This window comes from Astatotilapia calliptera, chromosome 15 (assembly GCF_900246225.1).
Source record: "Astatotilapia calliptera chromosome 15, fAstCal1.2, whole genome shotgun sequence".
Taxonomy (NCBI): Eukaryota; Metazoa; Chordata; class Actinopteri; order Cichliformes; family Cichlidae; genus Astatotilapia; species Astatotilapia calliptera.
This window is the reverse complement of record NC_039316.1, coordinates 12,941,607-12,962,172: the sequence shown is the minus strand read 5'-3', so window position 1 is coordinate 12,962,172 and position 20,566 is coordinate 12,941,607. Positions and strand designations below refer to the sequence as shown.

At 41.9% G+C, this 20,566-nt stretch overlaps 1 protein-coding gene and 1 long non-coding RNA gene across 3 annotated transcripts in view; one reads left to right on the top strand and one right to left on the bottom strand.

Annotated features, from left to right (window-relative positions):
* Positions 1–20,193, top strand: part of dusp10 (dual specificity phosphatase 10) — a 28,616-nt gene extending 8,423 nt beyond the window's left edge. Inside the window, exons 1-4 of one of the 2 annotated variants that reach the window (XM_026142824.1) lie at positions 6,969–7,280; positions 8,343–9,172; positions 14,080–14,448; positions 15,736–20,193. In XM_026142824.1, the coding sequence (XP_025998609.1) occupies positions 8,389–9,172; positions 14,080–14,448; positions 15,736–16,001 (1,419 nt within the window). In that variant the 5' untranslated portion in view covers positions 6,969–7,280; positions 8,343–8,388 and the 3' untranslated portion in view covers positions 16,002–20,193. Of the gene's footprint in view, positions 1–6,968; positions 7,281–8,342; positions 9,173–14,079; positions 14,449–15,735 lie in introns of those variants that run through there. The other variant, XM_026142825.1, reaches the window with a different exon arrangement.
* LOC113006707 (uncharacterized) lies at positions 2,114–2,532 on the bottom strand. The gene is made up of 2 exons (XR_003269794.1): positions 2,380–2,532; positions 2,114–2,302 (listed from the first exon to the last, which is right to left on the bottom strand). It is a non-coding gene; the product is annotated as an uncharacterized LOC113006707 (long non-coding RNA).
* Positions 20,194–20,566: the final 373 nt, after the last annotated feature.

Below are 20,566 nucleotides of genomic sequence, written 5' to 3'. Positions count from 1 at the left end.
TGTTATATCTACAGAGCTGCTGATGTGAATTTTGACACATCTTTTGACACGTTTGTCATATTTAACATAAAGGGGAAATGTTTTTATACGAGCACTTATGCAGTGCCGTATCTGATCGTTGCAGTTTGAGCATGAGCAAACTTTTTCCTGGTTTGGTTAACTACTCAGAACACTCAAAAGAAAGGCAGATTATGGTCTTGGTGAAATTCACAGAAAGTCTAGAGGCGACTAAAACCACAGTCTACTGTATCTTTTAGATAAAATTTACCTATTGTGCTTACAGTGATTATTTGTACATACGATGACTTCAGGGTTTCAATTATCACATGAGCATCCACCATATTACTCTGCACACACAAACACATACACACACAACTTTATTGCATATGCATACCTTGCTTGTTCAGGGTTTGACCTCGTTTTGCCTTCAGAACTGGAAAAATTCGTCATGGTACAGTTTCAACAAAATACTGAAAACATTCTCAAGAATTAATTAATCAATTCTGATGCTCGGTTTGAACTTCAGCTGGTTGTCTTGACCATGTCTACATGCTTAAGTGTACTGAGCTGCTGACATGGGACTAGTTAATTAGATATTTGCATGAAAAGTTAAAAACTAAAGACTTAATAAAACATGGGCAATGAGAATACATATATATTCTCTGATATGTTCCACAAATACTTGCCACTCTTTCTAAAACAATATAAAAACAACTCTGGGACCAATTTTATCTACTTGAAAACATATTCAGAAAAATGCGTGTGTTAAAAAAAAAGGCAAAGGTAACATTAAGATGTTTAGCTTCAGAAATCTGTCATTTGAAATCTTTCATTCTTCAGCTGAATAAACTGGGTGTTTCTAGGAACCAACATTCTTTCCCCTTAGCCTGCCAGCATCTAAAATCTACTTCGCTACATGCCATTATCAGAAGCTTCTGATCATAAACACTTTTAGGAAATCGCTTTTGAACATTTGATGATATAGATTTGGTTCCTGGTAATTCGTTGCAGCTGCTTGATCATGTAAACAGTTAGTGTTGGTGTAGACCGAAAAACTCTGACAGAATCTTGGTGTCAGCTTGACATGATGTAGGTGACTTGACCAGTTATGTAAATTTAACCGGCAGAACTGGTTAAATTTACATAACTGATCAAGTCACGTACATCGTGTGTCTGACTTCCCACCAGAAGTTGTTCCTAAAATGTTGTTCCAAGCTCCTGTTTCTCATTTAACATCTTATTTTAATACCAGTAAAATGTGACTGGCCTTCATTAGCTCTTCTTGTTATACTTTCACCCAGTTTTTTAAAGATTTTTTAAGCCCCCTTTCTGTTTGTGGTTGTCGTTACAGTGAATAAATCATTAATGGATAAGAATCCAAGCACCCAAAGTGCCCACATATTTTGCACGGCTCTCTAAACTTTATGTAGCTCTTATTTTAGATACTACGACCATGTAAATGTCAGCATTACAAACTTACTTGCTGGCATTGCCTTGCTTATGAGCTTCATGAGAAAGCAAATTTCAGGCAGTCTAGTGGGTCTTTTAATGATTTCTTTTGCTTTTAAAGGAAAACTCCTTCAGTCCATTTCTTCAATTTACTTAGAAAAACTCGGTATTCCCAGAACCATCTCAATATCTTTCTAAACCACACATATATATATGTTGATGTAAAAAAAAAAAAAATTCAGGGATTCTTAATACTGTCTATTCTTGTTTTATTATTTCACTACCAGGGATCTGCTATTAATAAACATGGATGTTCTGCCAACCCGCCCTGTATAAATGAAGGGTAGATAAAATAGCAGATAGTTTTAATCTTACCAGGTGTTCATAAGCAGTCTGAGTGTACCGGCTTGTTCTGTGAGAAATACACAAATGATTCAGTAGTACATATCTGCTAAAAACAAGTTAGTGTGATAAACCATTTTATTTCATCTTCACACATTGCTTTGCTAAACAGAGTGCTTACATTACCATAATATTATAGTATGATACCAATAAAATGGTCTTCTGAGTTTGGCCTGGGGTGCTGGTTCACTTACACTTAAACACAGTGAAACAGGAGTCTGTCACAACGGGACTGAACGGACTCACGTGCAGGCTCTAGGTCTTGAAAGCACAAGAGTCTTTATTACAATACACCAGGTGATCTATTTACAAAGGTGAGGGGAAAGCCGGGCTCCGGGGGTCCACACACGAATGGGAAAGACGCCGAAAGTCACACACTCATTCCGTCCACCCCTCACGCGCCTCTTCATACTCCAATCACTCAGGTAACACAGGGGTTGGTCCAGGGAATCTGTACACAGAGACACGAAGGGATTATAAAGGCAAATCGCTGAAAAAACACAATAGAGGTAACTGAGCTGGGATTACACTGAGGGTCGGCAACGATCCAGCAACGAGAAACGCAGAGCTGCCATCTTATAAAGGAGCTGGAACACTCTCGTGATGAGCCACAGGTGCGTGATCGCGACCAGGTGCGTGGGCCAAGGGCAGGAGCCCACAGGTGAGCTCCGCCCAGGCAGAGGGAGGAGGAAAAGAGGGGAAGGGAGAGAGCAGGAACAAAAAAGAAAATAAAAACATATGTAGCCATACTGAGCCGACCGGGTAGGCACAGGGACCCTGACAGTGTCACTGGGAAGCCAATCAGCTTTGATCATCTGCATCCATTTATAAATAACTGTACAGACTGCTAATAATAGAAATGATAATACATGCTCTGCGTTGTTTCAGGTTGCCAGCGAGGATAAATAGAGTGCTCAGATTATATTTGGGGTTCGAAGCCAACGAGACCCTTCCACCACAACATAGGTCCCCGTCGTTCAGGGGCTGCGCAGCCAGCCAACTTGGCACTTGCTTAACAACACTCCTGCCAAAGACACCTACTTATTGCCACCAATAATACTGCCACCCCATTCTGCATACAGGTCACTTGTGTTGCGTTACACAAGAAGGTTAATCTCTTTTATTCTGCTGTGTTTTAGCACTGAAGTTCAGTCTATCTGTGGTCTGATCCAGGGAAAATTACATTTATAGGTGATCACATTGAAAGTATACTATTACATACTTAGTAGATCAATCTGGAGCCTTCATGTAGCATCACACAAAGGAGTGTTACTATTGCTAAATATTCGTTATATAATTTATGTCTACATATAGGTTTTCTAGGATCAAATTCAGGTACATACCAAGGAAACCAAGTTTAAAACTACATGTATTTTAAGACACTTATAATTTAAGGCACTTTAGACTTGGCCTGATTTTTTTAGACCCCTATTCCTTTTTTTATTTAGAGTCTATTAACCTACAAATGTTCTCATTCATTGCATTCATTGTAAAGAGTATGTTTCACCTGTGTCCCTTTTGGTAACCTTTACCCCTGAAAACATGTTCACCTAATTCATAAATGGCTTGAGATTCAGTTACAGTTCAAGCATTTCGTGTTTGAAAGGAGAGTTGCTCAACAATCTCAAGCTTTAATGTCAACTGCGTGAGTCCATGAGTGGGTGAGTGGAGATATTCACCTGTCAGAGCCCAAAGGAGGAGTTTGGAAAGGTTAGAAAAGGGTGAATGGAATAAGGACTGGGTCTGCTATCTTTAAACATCTGCCCACACTAGTAAGTTGGTTTAACTTGATTTTAGCGATATGTTGGATGGCTTTTTTTTTTTTTATATCCTTTGAGTTATGTTCAGATGTTGTACATCTGGATTTAAATTTCTGTATCAGACTCCCTGTTAGATCATGACTTATGGTTATAGGGCTGTTAAATATAGCTACCTCTGAGTAAGGGAGGGTTGTAAGGAAGATGATCATATGCTGTTGGAGAACACGGGAACTTGAAAGGCAGGGGTGTTCCAATCTGTAGAACAAGAATGAGCAATTAAGTGTAATTATTAGGGTGGGTGGGTATTAGTATTATAGTATTATATACTGGTATAAGACATGAGAATATCCTTTGAAGACATTTCTTTTAGAAAAACTGGTCCCCAGAGTTACAGAAAGATAAACAAAATATGTTAGATGAGTGTACATAACCCCTTAAGTATAGCACCAACAGTACTTAGGACACATAAACAGCTCTAGGATATTTGATTACAAAGGCAAGAAATAATTTTCTGACTGGTGGCATGAGTGACTTGCTGACTGATACAGAAAACTGCCGAAAAACTAGTCAAAGTGTGGACATTTAAGATGGTTTTTGAGTTATCCCCTAAGCTAAGTCGGCCATTTTGGAGCACTGTAGGGATGTAAAATTATTAAATGTAATGGCTGTTCTCAGAAGACTTGAGGTCAGACACTTTTTACACAGCAATCTGAATTTAAATGATGATTAGTTGAGTCAGAAAAACTGTGGACACGATTTAGTACTGTGGTTACTCACCACAGAATTGTGTGCCCTACCTCAGTGATGTAAAGCGAGCCTGAGTAAAGACCAAAGAGCAAATTAGAGGAGTCACTGGAGCTTCTTAACATTTCTTATGAGTCGGTTTTTATGCAAATTATTAAGCAGATGAGGTGACTACCCCGGAGAAGCTTCTGCTATCCAACAAGCCATCACCACATATTTGAGGCAATGAGCAAATCAACGAGCTTATAGCCATCACTGGTCTTCTTTTACAACACATGGATGGCCAGGTGCGTTACTTACCTGGGGAAAACCCGGTACCAGGGTCCACTATGGGAAGAAAGCAAGCTGGCAGAGGCAGTGTGATGTTTTGAGCAATGTTCTGCTGGGAAACCTTATTGATGTTACTCTGACATTTACCACTTACCTAAGCATTGTTGCAGACCATGTGCAATATTTCATGGAAATGGTATTCCCTGATGGCTGTGGTCTTTTTCAGCAGAATGATGCACCCTGCCACAAAGCAAAAGCGGTTCAGGAATGATTTGAGGAGTAAAGCAATGCGTTTGAGATGTTGATTTTTGGTTCCAAATTCCTCAGCTCTCAATCCACTTGAGCGTCTGTGGGATGTGCTGGACAAACAACCCACCTCGAAAGGATGTGTTGCTAACATCTTGCAGTTCAGGCCTCATAGGTCACGGCTGTTTTGCCAACAAAAAGTGGACTAACGAGGTATTAGGCAAGGTGGTCATAGTGTAGTGCCTGATCTAAGAGAAAACTTAAAAACACTTTTGGAGAGGCCCAGTGCTTAAACTTGATTGGGCTTGAGCCAATTATGACCAACATGCTGTGACTATGGCTACTCGGGAGCAGCTATGTAAAAAAGAAGGGCCTAAAATTACGCTGTTGTCTTTGTATGTGATTACTGGTGCTATAGGAGGCTCAAAAAGGCTGTTAAATCTAGGTTTTAGAGGCACTTATTTTATCCTGTGGCACTTTCAACAGTTCAGTGAGTACTTTCAATAAAGATGTGAAAGATACTGTGACTTGTATTAATGTTTGGTGGAAGACGATGGTGAACAATGTGTCAATCTAAAGAAAGAAACAATGTATCATTCTTTTTTACAATGAAGATCTAAACCAAGACGTGGACAAACTATCTTTTCATTCTCTGTTTCAGTAAACCAGTTCTGGCAGTTGTGTAGCATTCGCTTAAGCCTTTCTGGGTTGGCAATAGGCCTTTTTTTTTCAAAACAGACATCATGACTTGCAGTAGGAAACAGGTGTTGTTCTTGTTATTTAAATGTCTACTGCAGGGGCGGGGCTTCCTAGAAAACGAAACACTTCATATGAGAGGTTAACTGACCACAATGGAGATCAGTGAGAAGATGCAGTGTTATTTATATTTTGGTCTAACTGTGTACGTCTTCAGTCTGTCTCACCAGGAAGACATTTATATTTTTGCACTTTCATATGAAAACTAGCAGAAATACTTCTATGCAGAATGGAAAACAAAACTGGCTGCTTTATTACCACCACAGCCGGCTAATCACAACAGGAACTGTGTGGTACTGTCAAACTGTTGGTTTTGGAAAGTTATTCGTATAAACGTTAAGTTATACACACCCCTACTAAATCGACACAGGGAAGGTGGAGGATTGGGTGTATTTTTTAAATTAAATTATGTGATAAACAGCTGAACAGACAGCCATCACGGCAGGGACGTTATTGGGATTTTTAAAATGGGATGGCACAGGGGGCCCCACCAGAAATGAGAACATCTGATCTGAAATACATCACATGTGACACCCTGTGCCCTCATTATAGACAGTGTGTGTGAAACATGACAGGGGCACAAGATCCTAAAAACAGCTTCTCATTAACTTTAAAAATCAGTGAAAGAAATATTTAGATTCTTAACTTAAGTCAGTTATAATTCTACGTAAGTACAACATCAAAATATATTTAACACACCTAAAATAAAAGTGAAATTATTGACTCATTAATGTGTTAATCTAATTAGCCAATCCTGCCAAGACAACTAGCTGAAGTACAAAGTGAGCATCAGAATGGGGAAGAAATGTGATTTAACTGGTGTGGGATGGTAGCATTTCAGAAACTGACCAAAATCTTAGAGGAATGTTTCCAACATCATGTTGAGTCTGTGCCACAAAGATTTAAGACAGTTTTGAAGATAAAAAGAGGTTCCAACCTAACAAAGCGGTCGCTCAATGTAGATTTTAGACAAATGATGAGACACATAGGCTTTAAAATAAATTATATAAAGTAAAATACTTCTATCAAACACACAAAACAAGCATAAGTCAATTAAAAACTGAAGCAACACAGCAAACAAATTTTAAAAAGGAAAAAAAATGATGTTATGGCATAACCTAAACCTCTCTTTCAGTAGGCTCTTCACTATAAAACACTATAATCTGAGAAAAGAATCAGCTTTTCCTTTTCCTACGGTTTAAACACTCTATTAAACTCCAATAAAGCTCAATTAATGCTGTTTGCCTTCTTCCTCGAGCCTCCTGGAGAGACTTTTGATTGGCTGCCAGTGACATCATCTGTACGCGCGGACCGGAGGCCGTTGAAGCGACAACCGCTCCCCCTCCCCTCTCAGCCAGCCACAGAGAGAGGCAAGCAGCTCGTCCAAATCCCTCCCACCGCAGGGCCGGCCCTGGATGTACGAGGAGGATCAGATGTAATATTAATGAAGTCGCGCATTGGCTCGTACTCGCGTCATTCCCACTGCGCGACTTCTGTAGGCTGGCAGACTTCCTTCAATATTATTTCTGGACAGCAGGGTAAAAGTACTAAAAAATGTTGCCCAGCCACAACACTGGGACGGACTGAATGGAGGCCACGTTGTCGGGGAGCGGAGATAATAAATCCGTGTACGGTCAACCGCGACACTCACCGGTAAGCAGAAACGCAGAGCAAGTTTGGGAATCAGTGGCACAAGTTGTTCTTGAAATGCACGGTCATAGAGATTTCACGCGATTCCATAATTAATGAAGCAGAATATTCAATTGCTGGAACCATTTTGAGTATATATATCTATCTATATATCTATATATATATAGTGTATGTGTATGTGTGTGTGTGTGTGTGTGTGTATTATAAATTCTCTCTTATTTTATAAGCCCCGCAGGCTTAATGGGCTTCAGTCCTGACAAATGCGGCAAAGTTACAATCTGTACCTTATTTTTCTTTATTTTTATTTTTTATTTTTTTGTTTAAATCAGTCATCCCGTATTAATCTTTTTAGAAATTATTCACGGCGGTGGTGTGAAATTGGATTTCCTTCAGTCTGCAGCTCATCTGATCAGTTAGTCTCCTCCTGAAAGCCATATCACATTCTCGGCACGTTCTCATGCCGGTTTTTTCAATGAATTTGGCCATGAATGATTTCTGCTTTTGCTGAACCTGCACCGTGCATAAAGGATGGCAGCGGCCGGGACAGGCAAAGCTCGGCGGGTGTCTTTACATAATATGCCAAGATGACATGCTTTTAAAATGCTCAGGCTTCTGATCCAAAGGAAATGCCACCCTTCTTTTTTGGTACCCCGTCTTTCCATTTGGGTGAGACAAAACTGCAGCGTAGCATTGATGCAGTATTTTATCTTTTTTTCTTTCTTCTTCTTTCTCTCTTTACCTCTTCCTGTTTTTGAATCAGCCACACCAGAGTTGGGATGAAAAATTAAGCATCACTCACGTGTGTGCGGTATCTGGGGGATGATTCATATTAATTACACCCAACAGTGATTCAGTTACAGGAGAGTCTTGATGATTTAACTGTTTATTATTAGTGGCCGGTCTGTCACACCTAAATTTTCCCACCAACTTGGGTGTTGCCCTGCAGGTGTTGACATTACTAATATTTGGCTTCTGCAGCCGTTTCCTAGTTTGCATGGTGTTCAGACAGACGAGGGGACGTCTTCTCGCAGCCGGGATTAATTCAAAAACTTATCCTTTCCACAGAGCGACTTGTTGAGTTCTCCGTGAAAGTCCAGTCCTCGGTCTCCCCATGCCTCCATCTCCCCTCGACGACAGAATTGTGGTGGCGCTGCCAAGGCCAATCCGACCTCAGGAACTCCAACTACGCCTGGACACCAGCTACCTGGACTCCATCACCACCAGCAGCATCGACAAGACCGTAATCAGCACCACCGTGGTGAAGATCCGGGCGACGGCCAATCTTGTAACGTATATGCCCTCATCCAAGGGCTCCACGCGCTCATTGTCGTGTGGATGCAGCAGTGCCAGCTGCTGCTCTGTCACAACCTATGAGAAGGACAGCCAGAGCCTCAGCCACAGCCAGGTGAGCGCCAGTAGCCCCAATCTCAGCTACGCCGGGCCCCCTACCCCAATGGTCAGCAGCCATGAAGCATTAAGTGCCCCCAGTCTCGCCCCTGGCACACCGAAGGCCCTAGCCACCGTGAGGGTCATCCACCCCAATGAGCTGGCCAAGCGGATAACCTGCTGTCCCATGGGTCACCCTGTGGGGCCCGTGCCGGTCATCATTGACTGCCGGCCCTTCATGGAGTACAACAAGAGCCACATCCGGGGGGCCGTGCACATCAACTGCTCTGACAAGATCAGCCGGAGACGGCTGCAGCAGGGCAAGATCACTGTGCTGGACCTCATTTCCTGCCGTGAGGGCAAGGACTCTTTTAAGGGCATCTTCTCTAAAGAGATTGTGGTTTATGATGAGAGCACCACAGACCCGAACCGGCTGACATCCACTCAGCCTCTACATGTGGTCCTGGAATCACTGAGGAGGGAGGGCAAGGACCCAATCATCCTCAAAGGTAACACTTGAAGTAGAAGCATCAAAGTGGGAGATAAGTGAAAAACAAGCAACTAATGAGGGCTTTCATTTACAAAAAGGGGGTAGAAACCGCAATTTCATGGGGTTTATTCTGACTTTGGAGGGACTCTGTAGCAAGTGTCTGATTTAATCAGCGCTAGAAGCTTAGTCGCAATATAAACTAACATGAAACAAATGTGGTAGAATAATAGTGTGTTTAAAGCCTCCTAAACGTTTGTCTTTATTGTTCGGGCCAGCTGATTTTCTTTCTTTCTTTTTGCCTGTCACCACAGCGTTTTAGTTTTATCACCCAGTGAGCTGTGGACTTAAGCCTCACAGCAGTTATAACACCACAGATAACAGCTTCTGCATCCACTGCCTGCATCGCGCTCATGCATAAACATATGCACACGCTCTTTAAGAGCTTTCTATATGACTCGCTCTCACCTTTTTTTTCCCCTTTTATTTTATTTTTCTGTTTTTTGCAGAGAGCTAGAAGCAGCTGTTATTAAATAAGGCAGCCTGGTGAGATAGCAGTCCCTGGGTCATTGCCATGTTTTCTATCTTTGGTTGGTGTGTTTGAAGCTGGAGAAGTATGTCGTATTTGGTGGGTTTGGGGGTTGGGCTGCGAGTGTTCCTGTATGCCTCCCAGTCACAGCCTAGCCGTAAGATCACAGCACCTTGATCTCGTCTCTTCTCGTCTGTTGCTTTCACTTGTTCCTCTGGTCCTCCTGTGTACTTTGATAGACGAGGCTTCTCCTCAGTCTCTCATCCTGCACGGGTGTCTGTCTGAAGCTGCCTCAGTGGGAGGAACAGGCAGACTGTCTTGCTCTTTCTTCCTCTGGTTTAATTCTTGCAAAATGCGAGCATCCTCTCTGCTAAAGGGGATCAAATAGCACAGGCTCACTTTCCTCTACTTTTATCAGCATCGGCGATGGCTAGTTTCTGCCTTCTCGTCACATGTGCATTCTTGCCTGGAGCCTTTATTCCATTCTGCATACATGCATGTTTTATATTATGTAATATTTCACTAAAAACCGTTAACATTTTTTTTGTTGCTGTAAGGACTTTGCTGCTGTAATGTGCAGCCATCATTATTCTTTACTTCCTTAAATTATTTGTAGAAATGTGTTATTTCAGGCAGCAGTAAAAATAACACATCTGGAACATACTTGTGCAAATGCTGTTGAATAATTTAGCCAGAGTCTGTTATTTTAGAGCTACCAAACATGTCTCCATCATGATTTATTGTAAATATGGCCACGGTGTGTGTCTCTACTTCACTGGAAACACAAGATCTTCTGTCCCCTGCCCCGCTGCAGCTAAAAGCAGATATAGGTTACACCTAATCCGTCAGAATTGCCATAAACAGCATGTCAGTAGTGTTGGAGGGTTTAGGGTAAGGGCTGGAAAAAAGCAGGTCTGTGGTGCGAGAGGCCTTGCGAGGCAGAAGCGGTAGCTTCTGAACAGGAACTGAGCCAGTGGCTTATGAAAGTGATCGAGACACTTCTCGTGTTTTTCACTTTTGTCAGTTTTAGTCGCAGATAATGACAGACAGTCACACTTGGCAGACTTCATCTCACGGCACCGTGCTTCTTCTGGGGGTTCTGCTGTTCTCGGTTTACTATGAAAGCTGAATTTGAGAATAAAAATATGCTTATTCAGTTTGAGCCAGAACTAATTTGCATTGTTCACATTCTCATTTGCATTGTGCGGCTAGCTAAATTTGTTTTTCCCAAATATAGATTAAAATGGCAGATATTTGCTTGTTACTAATGTTTAATGGAGTAATAATAGAGTCACAACAAATTGCAATAGAGGCAGCTTTTATTTACAGCTAAATATTTTGCTTTTGTGTGCAAAGGAATGTGTATATCGCCCAATGTTTTAGAGCCTTTGTTGAATTTTTGCTCTAAAACTGGGAAAGCGACTCTGAAACGCTGTCATCTGCACATTAATACCCCTGTTTTAGTGTTAATTTTGGTCTATACCAACTCGTGATGGATAGCTTTCCCTTTAACCTTCCCTAATGCTTCCGTAATGTGGCTTTATTTTGACGTTTAACTGAAATCAGCTTCCCAATACGGTTACTCAAAAGAACGCTGTTATTATAATAATAATGAGTTACCTCTGCGCAGTAGAGGTAAAAGTAAATGGTCAGATTACATTTTGGAATTTTTCAAATTTAGGTAAAGCGCTTTACTAGTCCCTAAGGACCCCAAAGCGCTTTACACATCCAGTCATCCACCCATTCACACACACACTGGTGATGGTAAGCTACATGTAGCCACAGCCACCCTGGGGCGCACTGACAGAGGCAAGGCTGCCGAACACTGGCGCCACCGAGCCCTCTGACCACCACCAGTAGGCAACGGCTGAAGTGTCTTGCCCAAGGACACAACGACCGAGACTGTCCAAGCCGGGGCTCGAACCGGCAACCTTCCAATTGCAAGGCGAACTCCCAACTCTTGAGCCACGATCGCCCATTTATGATACACAGTCATTATATATATACACCCTGCTAGTACTGGGCTGGACCTCCTTTTTGCCTTCAGGACTGCCGTCATTCTTCATGGCATAGATTTGACAATGTGATGGAAATGCTCCTCAGAGATTTTGGTCCATATTGACATGACAGCATCACACAGTTGATGTAGATTTGTTGCACATCCATGGTGTGACTCTCATGTTCTAGTACCTCACAAATGTGCTCTACTGGCTTTAGATCCAATGACTGTGCAGGTCTTTTGAATACAGTGAACTCATTGTCATGTTTAAAAAAACAGTTTGACATGATTTTAGCTTTGTGACATGGCGCGTTATAATGCTGGAAGCAGCCATCAGAAGATGGTCCTTAAGGGACATGGTCAACAACTCACAGTAGTATTTTAGGATGTGGTATTTAAATGATGCTCACTTAGAGCTAAGGGGCCCAAAGTGTGTCAAGAACATATCCATCATGATATTACACAGCAATCGCCAGCCTGAACCATTGATACGAGGCAGGAAGGATCCATGCCATCATGTTGTTTATGCCAAACTCTCGGCATGCCATCTGAATGCCGCAGCAGAAATCAACACTCATCAGACCAGTCAGTGTTTTTTTCCAATCATCTGTTCGATTTTGGGAGCCCATGGAAATTGTACTCTCAGTTTCCTGTTTGTAGCTGGAAACAGGAGTGGCACCTGGTGTGGTCTTCTGCTGCTGTTTGCATACTTCAAGGTTTGACATGCTGTGCATTCGGAGAGGGTGTTCGTCATACCTCAGTTGTAACAAAGGGGTATTTCATTCATTTTTGCCTGTTGCAGTACGGTCTTTCTTCTTCTGGCATCAACAAGGCATTTTCAGTCAGAGAGATACCGCTCACTGGATATTGTCTGTTTTTCATACCATTCTCTGTAAACCAGAGAGATAGTTGTCGGAAAATCAAAGTAAATCAGCAGCTTGTGAAACACTCACTTCTGGCACCAATAACCATGCCTCGTGCAGAGTCACTTAAATCACCTTTCCTTTCCATTCTGATGCTCAGTCTTCATGCTTCAGTGCATTTAGCAGCTAAGGGATAACTCCTTCATGAGCTGGTGGAGACCAAAAGGAGAGCTAAAAGTAGAACAGGGCTTATATTCTTGAGAATGTTTAAATGATAAAGTTTGCTTGATATAAATATGTGTTTAGTCTTTCTGTTGAGAGATAATAATCAGTGAGAGGAAAAAATGTCCTAATAGTTTTATTTCTTTAGGCAAGGTTTTTCTAAATGGCTATAAAATACAGATACAATATAGCTTTAAAAAAATAATTGTAAAATATTGTGATTTCTCTAATCTATATAACAAGAGTTGTACACCCGATACAAGTGCTTTACCTGCACCGCCGAAAAAGCCCATAAAAACATTAACATCATGAATATTATTCATCTTATTATTAAAATTGGTCACTCTTTTGGGCATTTTCTAAAAAAAAATCTGGAAATGAACTCCATTTCAGTGGAAATTCCCCAAGGTGTTTGAGCGTTGAGCTTGTTGTTGCAGGTCCTGTGAACACTTCCCCTTCTTATATTTACCACAGTGTAATTACTACCATGATAATGAGGGCTTGGCGACTATCATACCACGTTTAGGGTGATGTCTTTGTTTAACAGTGGGGCTGCTTCACGATGGAAACCGACAGTTGACAGGAGTGTCACCTGCTCTCCACCACAGGGGAAGTTGTATGGTTGTGCGATGACCTCACATGGCATTATGTCAGCTCTTGCACTGTGAACAATACATGAACTGATACTTGGACCCCTCCCCAGAGCTCCAGTGCTGAAGGGAACCTTTGGCTGATGGTATCACTGGTGCAAACAGGTGCAAACCGGTTATTTGGAGAAGTGAAGTGAATAGTGTATTTAAAACTCAGTGCACCTATTTACCTTCACATTAACAGGTAAACAGATGCGCCTGTGTGTACATGAGCTAGTGGAAAATGTCCTGCAGGCAACTTTGGGTCTGGTTTTCAAAGCAAGTTCACTTGGCCAATGGCTTCATCCTATTATCTAAATGCAGCATTCAAATTAGAACCAAATATAACAGTGGCGTCTGGGGTTTGTAATGTTTTCAGGGCTTCAGAGCTTTTATCTGCTTTTATCAGATGTGTATGCAAAGCTTGGTTGTCCTGCTTAGCTGTTTCGTGTTTCATGTGGTGGTCAGACATATAAGCATGTTTATTTTTAGCAAAACTGCGCTCCTGTGGGAATTGAGCCTTTAACCCGTGCCATGTCATCTTCATGCTCTATCTGCTGACACCAAAAGGGTCCAGTCTGGATTTAGAAAAAACAAACTGAAGAAAAAAGTGTTGTTTGAGAGTTTAACTCATTTTTTTGAAGCATTAAACCCGCCCTACATCAGCCTTTCTCTCTCCATTCACAGGAGGCCTTAGCAGCTTCAGGCAGAGCCATGAAAACCTGTGTGAGCACTCGCTGCACCTTCACGAAGGCTTGGACACGGGCGCAGCTGCTGGCCTGACGGGGGCTCTACCTCACTCCCTGCCCTCCACCCCGGACATAGAGAACGCAGAGCTGACGCCAATCCTGCCCTTCCTCTACCTGGGGAACGAGCACGACGCTCAGGACATCAAACTGCTGCAGCGCTTGAACATCGGCTACATCCTAAATGTAACCACCCACCTGCCGCTCTACCACTATGACACGGGCCTCTTTGTCTACAAGCGCCTGCCTGCCACCGACAGCAACAAGCAGAACCTGCGGCAGTACTTTGAGGAGGCGTTTGAATTCATTGGTATGAAAATCACCTCTTAGCGTCACAGTACACATTTGGACTCAAGCTCGGCCATCTCACTGGGAAGCTGGCGTATTTAAAAAGTCACATGACATAAAACTTTCACTGCTGGTTGCACAGAGCTGTCAGCAGTTAAACAAACAAAAATGTTGGTTCATAAACTGTCTACATTACAAGAGCTCACATTGTGTCATGTGAGGTTATCGCGCATAGTATAAAAATAATCTGTATGTAATGAGTACTTCCTTTTGTGTGTTTTCTTGTAAATCTTCTCGTGACTCACACTTATTTCTTTAAATTCTAGTGCAGGAACCGCTTGGTTAAAAAAGGAAAGGTCATGAATCATCCCTCTGACACTGGAATAGTTGGTTTAGAGCAGCTCGCTCTCACGTCCTTTGAATGCATTCATTTTATTTTCTGAAGGTTATAGACAAAACCTCAGAAATTCGGCATTGTTAGACGGATTCAAAAGAGTTTTTGTTTAGTCTTGGGTTGAAGTATTTGTAAAAAGGATGAACTCATTCACCTTTTTTCTCTCCCTTATCTTATTATACATACTCCAGTCCCCTCCACGCAATTAAAAATGTTAATGTTAGGAACACAAAGGGATATTTTATGTAAGGAAACAATAGTGCTGTTTTTTTCTCATATGGATGACTAAAGTTTGTTTAAACTGGATGGCTCACATAGTCTGAGCTGATCTATTGAAATTTCTTTGCTGCCTGAAGGGAGGAAGGTCCTAGATCTAACTCACAATCAAAAACTCCACTTAGCTGAACTGAAGGTTTCAAAAGAGCTCCATGTCCTGGCATGTTGGATCCAGTGAATTCGATCTGTAGTTGATGTGCTGCTGTAATGCAGAATTAACTCTTTCCTCATAAAGACGACATTTGACGACCTGCCCCGTACCCCTAATGACGAGTTTTTAAACCTCTGTATATATCAATAAAGATGAGGTTTGATGACCATTAGAGTAGATTCAGGATCTTTCCAAGGGTAGCTGCATAGACAGAGGCCATCCTTCTTATGCAAATCTAGTCATTTTGTTCTCTAATAAGGCCTGAAACATGACAGAAACCCCTCAGTTCAGAAAAGAGCCTTAAAGGTAGCTCCTAGTAGCATTTCACGGTGTAAAGACTGAAGTAGATAAAAACAAAACCTTATAATCTAAAGTTCAGAAAGGTTTACTCTCTGAACACCTGAAGGCACAAAGGAAGGTTCATTATCCAATCATGTGTGATGACTGGACTTCCTCATGGGCTAACTGTTTCCATGTTCTTTCTGCAGAGGAAGCACACCAATCGGGTATGGGCCTCCTGATCCACTGCCAGGCAGGCGTGTCTCGTTCAGCCACCATTGTGATCGCCTACCTGATGAAGCACACCTGGATGACCATGACGGACGCCTACAAGTTTGTCAAAACCAGGAGGCCCATCATCTCCCCGAACCTTAACTTCATGGGCCAGCTGCTGGAGTTTGAGGACGACCTCAACAGTGGAATAACGCCACGAATCCTCACGCCAAAGTTGATTGGTGTGGAAACCGTCGTCTAGATTAACCTCTCGACCACTCCCCCTCCAATGCTCGCACTTGTACCAAGTCTCCATCTGCCAGCGGAGACTGGCTGATCTGAGCCAATTTGGAGTGTGAGAGTCGCCGAATTTTTCTTGACTCTTGAGAATGCCAAAGCTCTGGGTCAGTGGCGAAGAGAAATGCCAAAAATCCCCACTGTTTGGACCTGGCTGAAGTCCCAGAGGAGAGAGCTAGAAAGACAGGAAGCGGTCGGTGGCGAGCTTTCCACTTGTGACTGCAGAGGAGCTTAAATGACGGAGAAGGAAATCTGTTTGGAAAAGAGATTCTGTGCGCTTAGGGGTAGATATTGACAGAAGAAACTCTTAAAGCTCACACTGTGGCACACAGTTTATGTTTGCAGACTCAGGCGGGGTTGGCCACGGCAGTGCCTGTCCAAAAAAAACAAACAAAAAAAACAAATAAAGACTTGTTTGGTGTGTTAATGTTGTTTTATTTTTATACAGGGGTTTATGGGGGTGACCATGACAAGCCCACAGCGGCTTACTGTGCAATAATTTCAGAGTGGAATGCAACTGAGACCTTGATCTTATGTGTATATATCGGACTTGATAATACAAAAATATTTCCAGCTCTTTGCTGAACAACGGTTTTGATGTTAATGTAAATTACTGTTGTTCAGTTCAATGTGCATAAGTATGCTGTATTTTAGGCAGAGGTAGGAGATGGGGGGGGGGGGGGGGGGCTTATGGGGGTTTTCGTCCGCTGAAACAAAATTCATACTGAGTGCATTTTCTTCACTATCTTCATTTCCCATTCCTGCATCTACATATGCATATCTTTTAGCAATATACATAGTAATAGACAGCCATATGAGCTTTTCTTTTCTGTTTTTTTTTTTAATGCATGGCTGCTGGCAGTTGAAGGAACACTTTGAAATTACAGTGAATATTGTCAAACAGGGCTACTGGAGTTGTTTAATGTAACACAATGGAGGAATATCACTGCCTGCTTCTGTCTCCTAGTCGTTTTTTTCGCTCCAGTTCATCCGTGAGCCTGCTCTGTTGTACTGTTAAGTCCCCGTTGTGGCCTCATCTTATGTTCTTGTCAGTGCCCTATATTTTGAGCTATGGTTCAGCCGATTCTAAGGTAGCAAAGTTAAGTTGAGGTACAAAAAAAAACCATGCACTCGTGGGTTACAGTTTAATGTGACAGTGAGGGTGGTGGTGTGGTAGCAGCGTGACCATCGTCTAATCTCGTGCAACTCCCTGTCACGAAGCTACAGTTAAGTGAGCTCTTCTTCCTTGCATAGGCAAGCGCTGCTGTCACGTGCTGCTCTAGTGCCTCTATCAATGCCTTAATTCATGCGTCACCAGTGGGCCTGCGCATGGCACTCTTAACATGTACGCACGAATGCAGAACACGCAGAGGTCAAATGTTAGCTCCCAGGCAAAACTGCCCCGCTTCTTTGTCTCAGCTCTTTTCAGACACGAGAGACTTCACGTTGCCTCGCTAACCTGTATAAATGATGGCATTCTGTCATTCGGATAACATCTTTAAATTAATGCTTCTCACCGCTTCATGCAGACATGGCCAAAGAGAGTGAAGAAGATCACACTGATCACGTCTTTCATGTGTGGCGGGTATGGTTCTCATTGAGTTATTAATCGAGAGATGGCACACTTTTGAACGTCTCGTCGCCATTGCCACCAAGAGCAGGGTCTCTATCACTCTGCGCGTCTGTGTGTGTGCTGCAGGGTGCTGCTGAGAGTGCTGCGCCCCGTCCCTGCCACAGGCTCAGAGAAGGAGATCTCTCTCTCTGTCTTTCATTGAGAAGAGCAAATGCATCATAGAGGAATGTTTTAATTACATCCGTTAATTAGATGCTGAGTTGGTGAGATAAAATGTTATTTCCATTTTTCTGACATTCGGGGCATTCTCTGGTGAGCTGAGGCAGCTCGCAAAGTTGCACGAGAAACACGCCTGTCTGTTAGGACGCATGCAAGACTGTTGCAAAGCGGTCAGATTAATAGAAACGTGAGTGTCTGAAAGGAGCTACGTAGACATCACTCTTCTAAGATTGTTTCTGCCATTCTTAATCAACGTGCGGACGTTTAGGAAGAAACCCCTGGAGGTTAAAATGCTCTTTGTGCGAGTCCAACCAAGTGGTGGCATTTGAAAGGAAATCTAATTGTAAATGAGCTCGGCACGATTATATGCACTTCCTGCTTCACTAATATACTCACCCCTGACCCATAAAACAAATATATTAAGACTCTACTTGGTAGACTTCGCTCTCATCCATGTTGTAGATTGCTGCGTTGCCGCTGCACGTGCTGAATTTTGCATTCATCCTAATTTGTCTTGGCGCATTCGATTGTCTCACCTGTTGAGTGCTCATAGTAAAAAAGGAAGCATTTACCTACCCAGGTGGGATGAGCTGCGGTTTAAGCCTTTCCACTCATAGAACCGATCAGTCACTAAAGACCTCGTCTAGAGCTAAATGTGTGCACAGCCATAAAATATTCAGCAGATCAACACTGTTGGAAAATTTAAAATTTCCTTTTCAAACAAAGAAAAATTGCCTTGTTATCGCGTGGAAACCATGCGTCTTTGACCTAATTGGTTTAGATTTGATAAACCCAAGGGCTTTCAAAGTTTTCCCAGTACATAAAAGAGCATGTAATCTTTCAACTGAAGTTAAAACAAACAGCCAGTGATTTATGCCTTCTTCCCGAGCTGATTTGAAGCAGCTTCCTTACAAATTACGGTCCCAGTTCTCTTTATAGTCATAATGTTCTTCTGGTTTCTGTTCAGCTCTCCACTGTCTGCATGAAATAAAAGGCATGCAAAGAAGCACAGGGCTAAGTATCAGTGTCGAAAAAACATCTGCTTCGCAGTCCACTGTAAGCAAATTATATCTTAAAACCAAACCCGAAAGGTTTTTTTTCATTGTTGTTTATTCAGTTTTGAAGAAAAAGTTCAGTCGGTAAGATTGAGACGTTTTCATAGCAAAGTGAATACGCATACAGTGTACTCAGTAAGGCTTTACAAACCAACATTCACGACAATAAGCTTGAAAAAAAAATCCCTCATGTGAAACTTCATGCTATGCAAAACGAACGAATATATAACGGGCTGTTTTCAGCTATTGTTTGATAGTTTCGAGGTCTCTGTGAACATTTCGAGCATGAATAACAAGTTTGCAGCCTCAAAAAGTGAGATTTGTGTGATTCACCGACAAAGAAGTTTAAAAAAAAATGTCTGTCCTATGTATTTTTTTGTTGTTGTTGCTGTTGTCACTGGTGTCTACTGGTGCTTTACAATATCTGATTATGATGAAAAGGTATAATAATAATAACCATTTACCACACGTTTGTAGATGTGCATTTATATTTGGTGACTACCATTTGCCAATAAAAAGAGAAAAGAAATAAAAAGAAAAAAGAGAGAGCTTATTATCTGAGCCATTGTTGTAAAGGAAAAGTATACCTTTTCATCCCATTTGCTGATTCTTACAATCGCAGAGGCACATGGCTTTTTTTTTTTGTTTAAATGTAACGATCTATTTGACTGAATAATGTAACCGTCATACTGTACATTGCTCTCCGATCGGAAACGAAGCATGCTGTGTGCTCCTGGTCTGTGAGGGACACTCGCAGTCATTATGGTGCTGTCTGTTTTTTCTCACATTGCTCTTTCTGTAGAGGTCATCGCCAGACTGACAGCTCCGAAAAGGCATTTGGGTCTGTTCCCTTTTATTCGGAAATATGGTTCTGTATTAGAACAATATCAAGCTGTCACGTTTGATGTGCACTCTTTACGACTAGACTTGTTTAAGAGTCTCTGCTTTGGGCTCAGGCTCCGGTGACAATGGGCTTCACTCTACAAGTCTCTATATCTTTCTTTGTGTCTATAGTAAACACTCAAATATATACAGTATATAAATATATATCTATTTTCTTTGTATGCATATATTCATTACTATTTTTGCACTGACCTATGGACAGATGGATTTATTTTTTCCACAAAGGGTGCTATTATAACGGAGGCCTTCTCCCACACCTTTTTGCATGACTTGCTCAAAATTCCTCGACTGGTCTGTCATCTCTCCTACTCTCCTCCTACTACTCCTTGAACTGTTGCAATTGAAGCACTGTAATTTTGTAATCCCTACTCGTGAGCTTTGAAATAAACAGGGAGGCTTGAAATTTTGTTTGGTGTACTGGATGTTTTTCTCCTTACCGTCTCAACAGTTCTTCAGCCACTTAAGATGAAAGACAGCCAGTTTCTAATATATTTTACTGGCATTTAAATTAATTTGTTATTAAATCTGTGACAGATGTTTCATGTTGCATTTAAAGCTATTTATATGAAAAAATGGTCACATTTCTGTGTAATATTTGACTTGCCTGACACTCCCCTCAGCTAGATGAGGACTTTTAGCATTTTGCAGCTGACTGTTTTGGTTTTATGGCCCACAGCTTTGCTGTTTTTGATGCAGTTTTCTCATTTACGACCGCAGCAGGCAGATATTTTGATGCCAAGTTTCAGACTGAGAGACCAGTTGAATTGGCTAATGTTCATA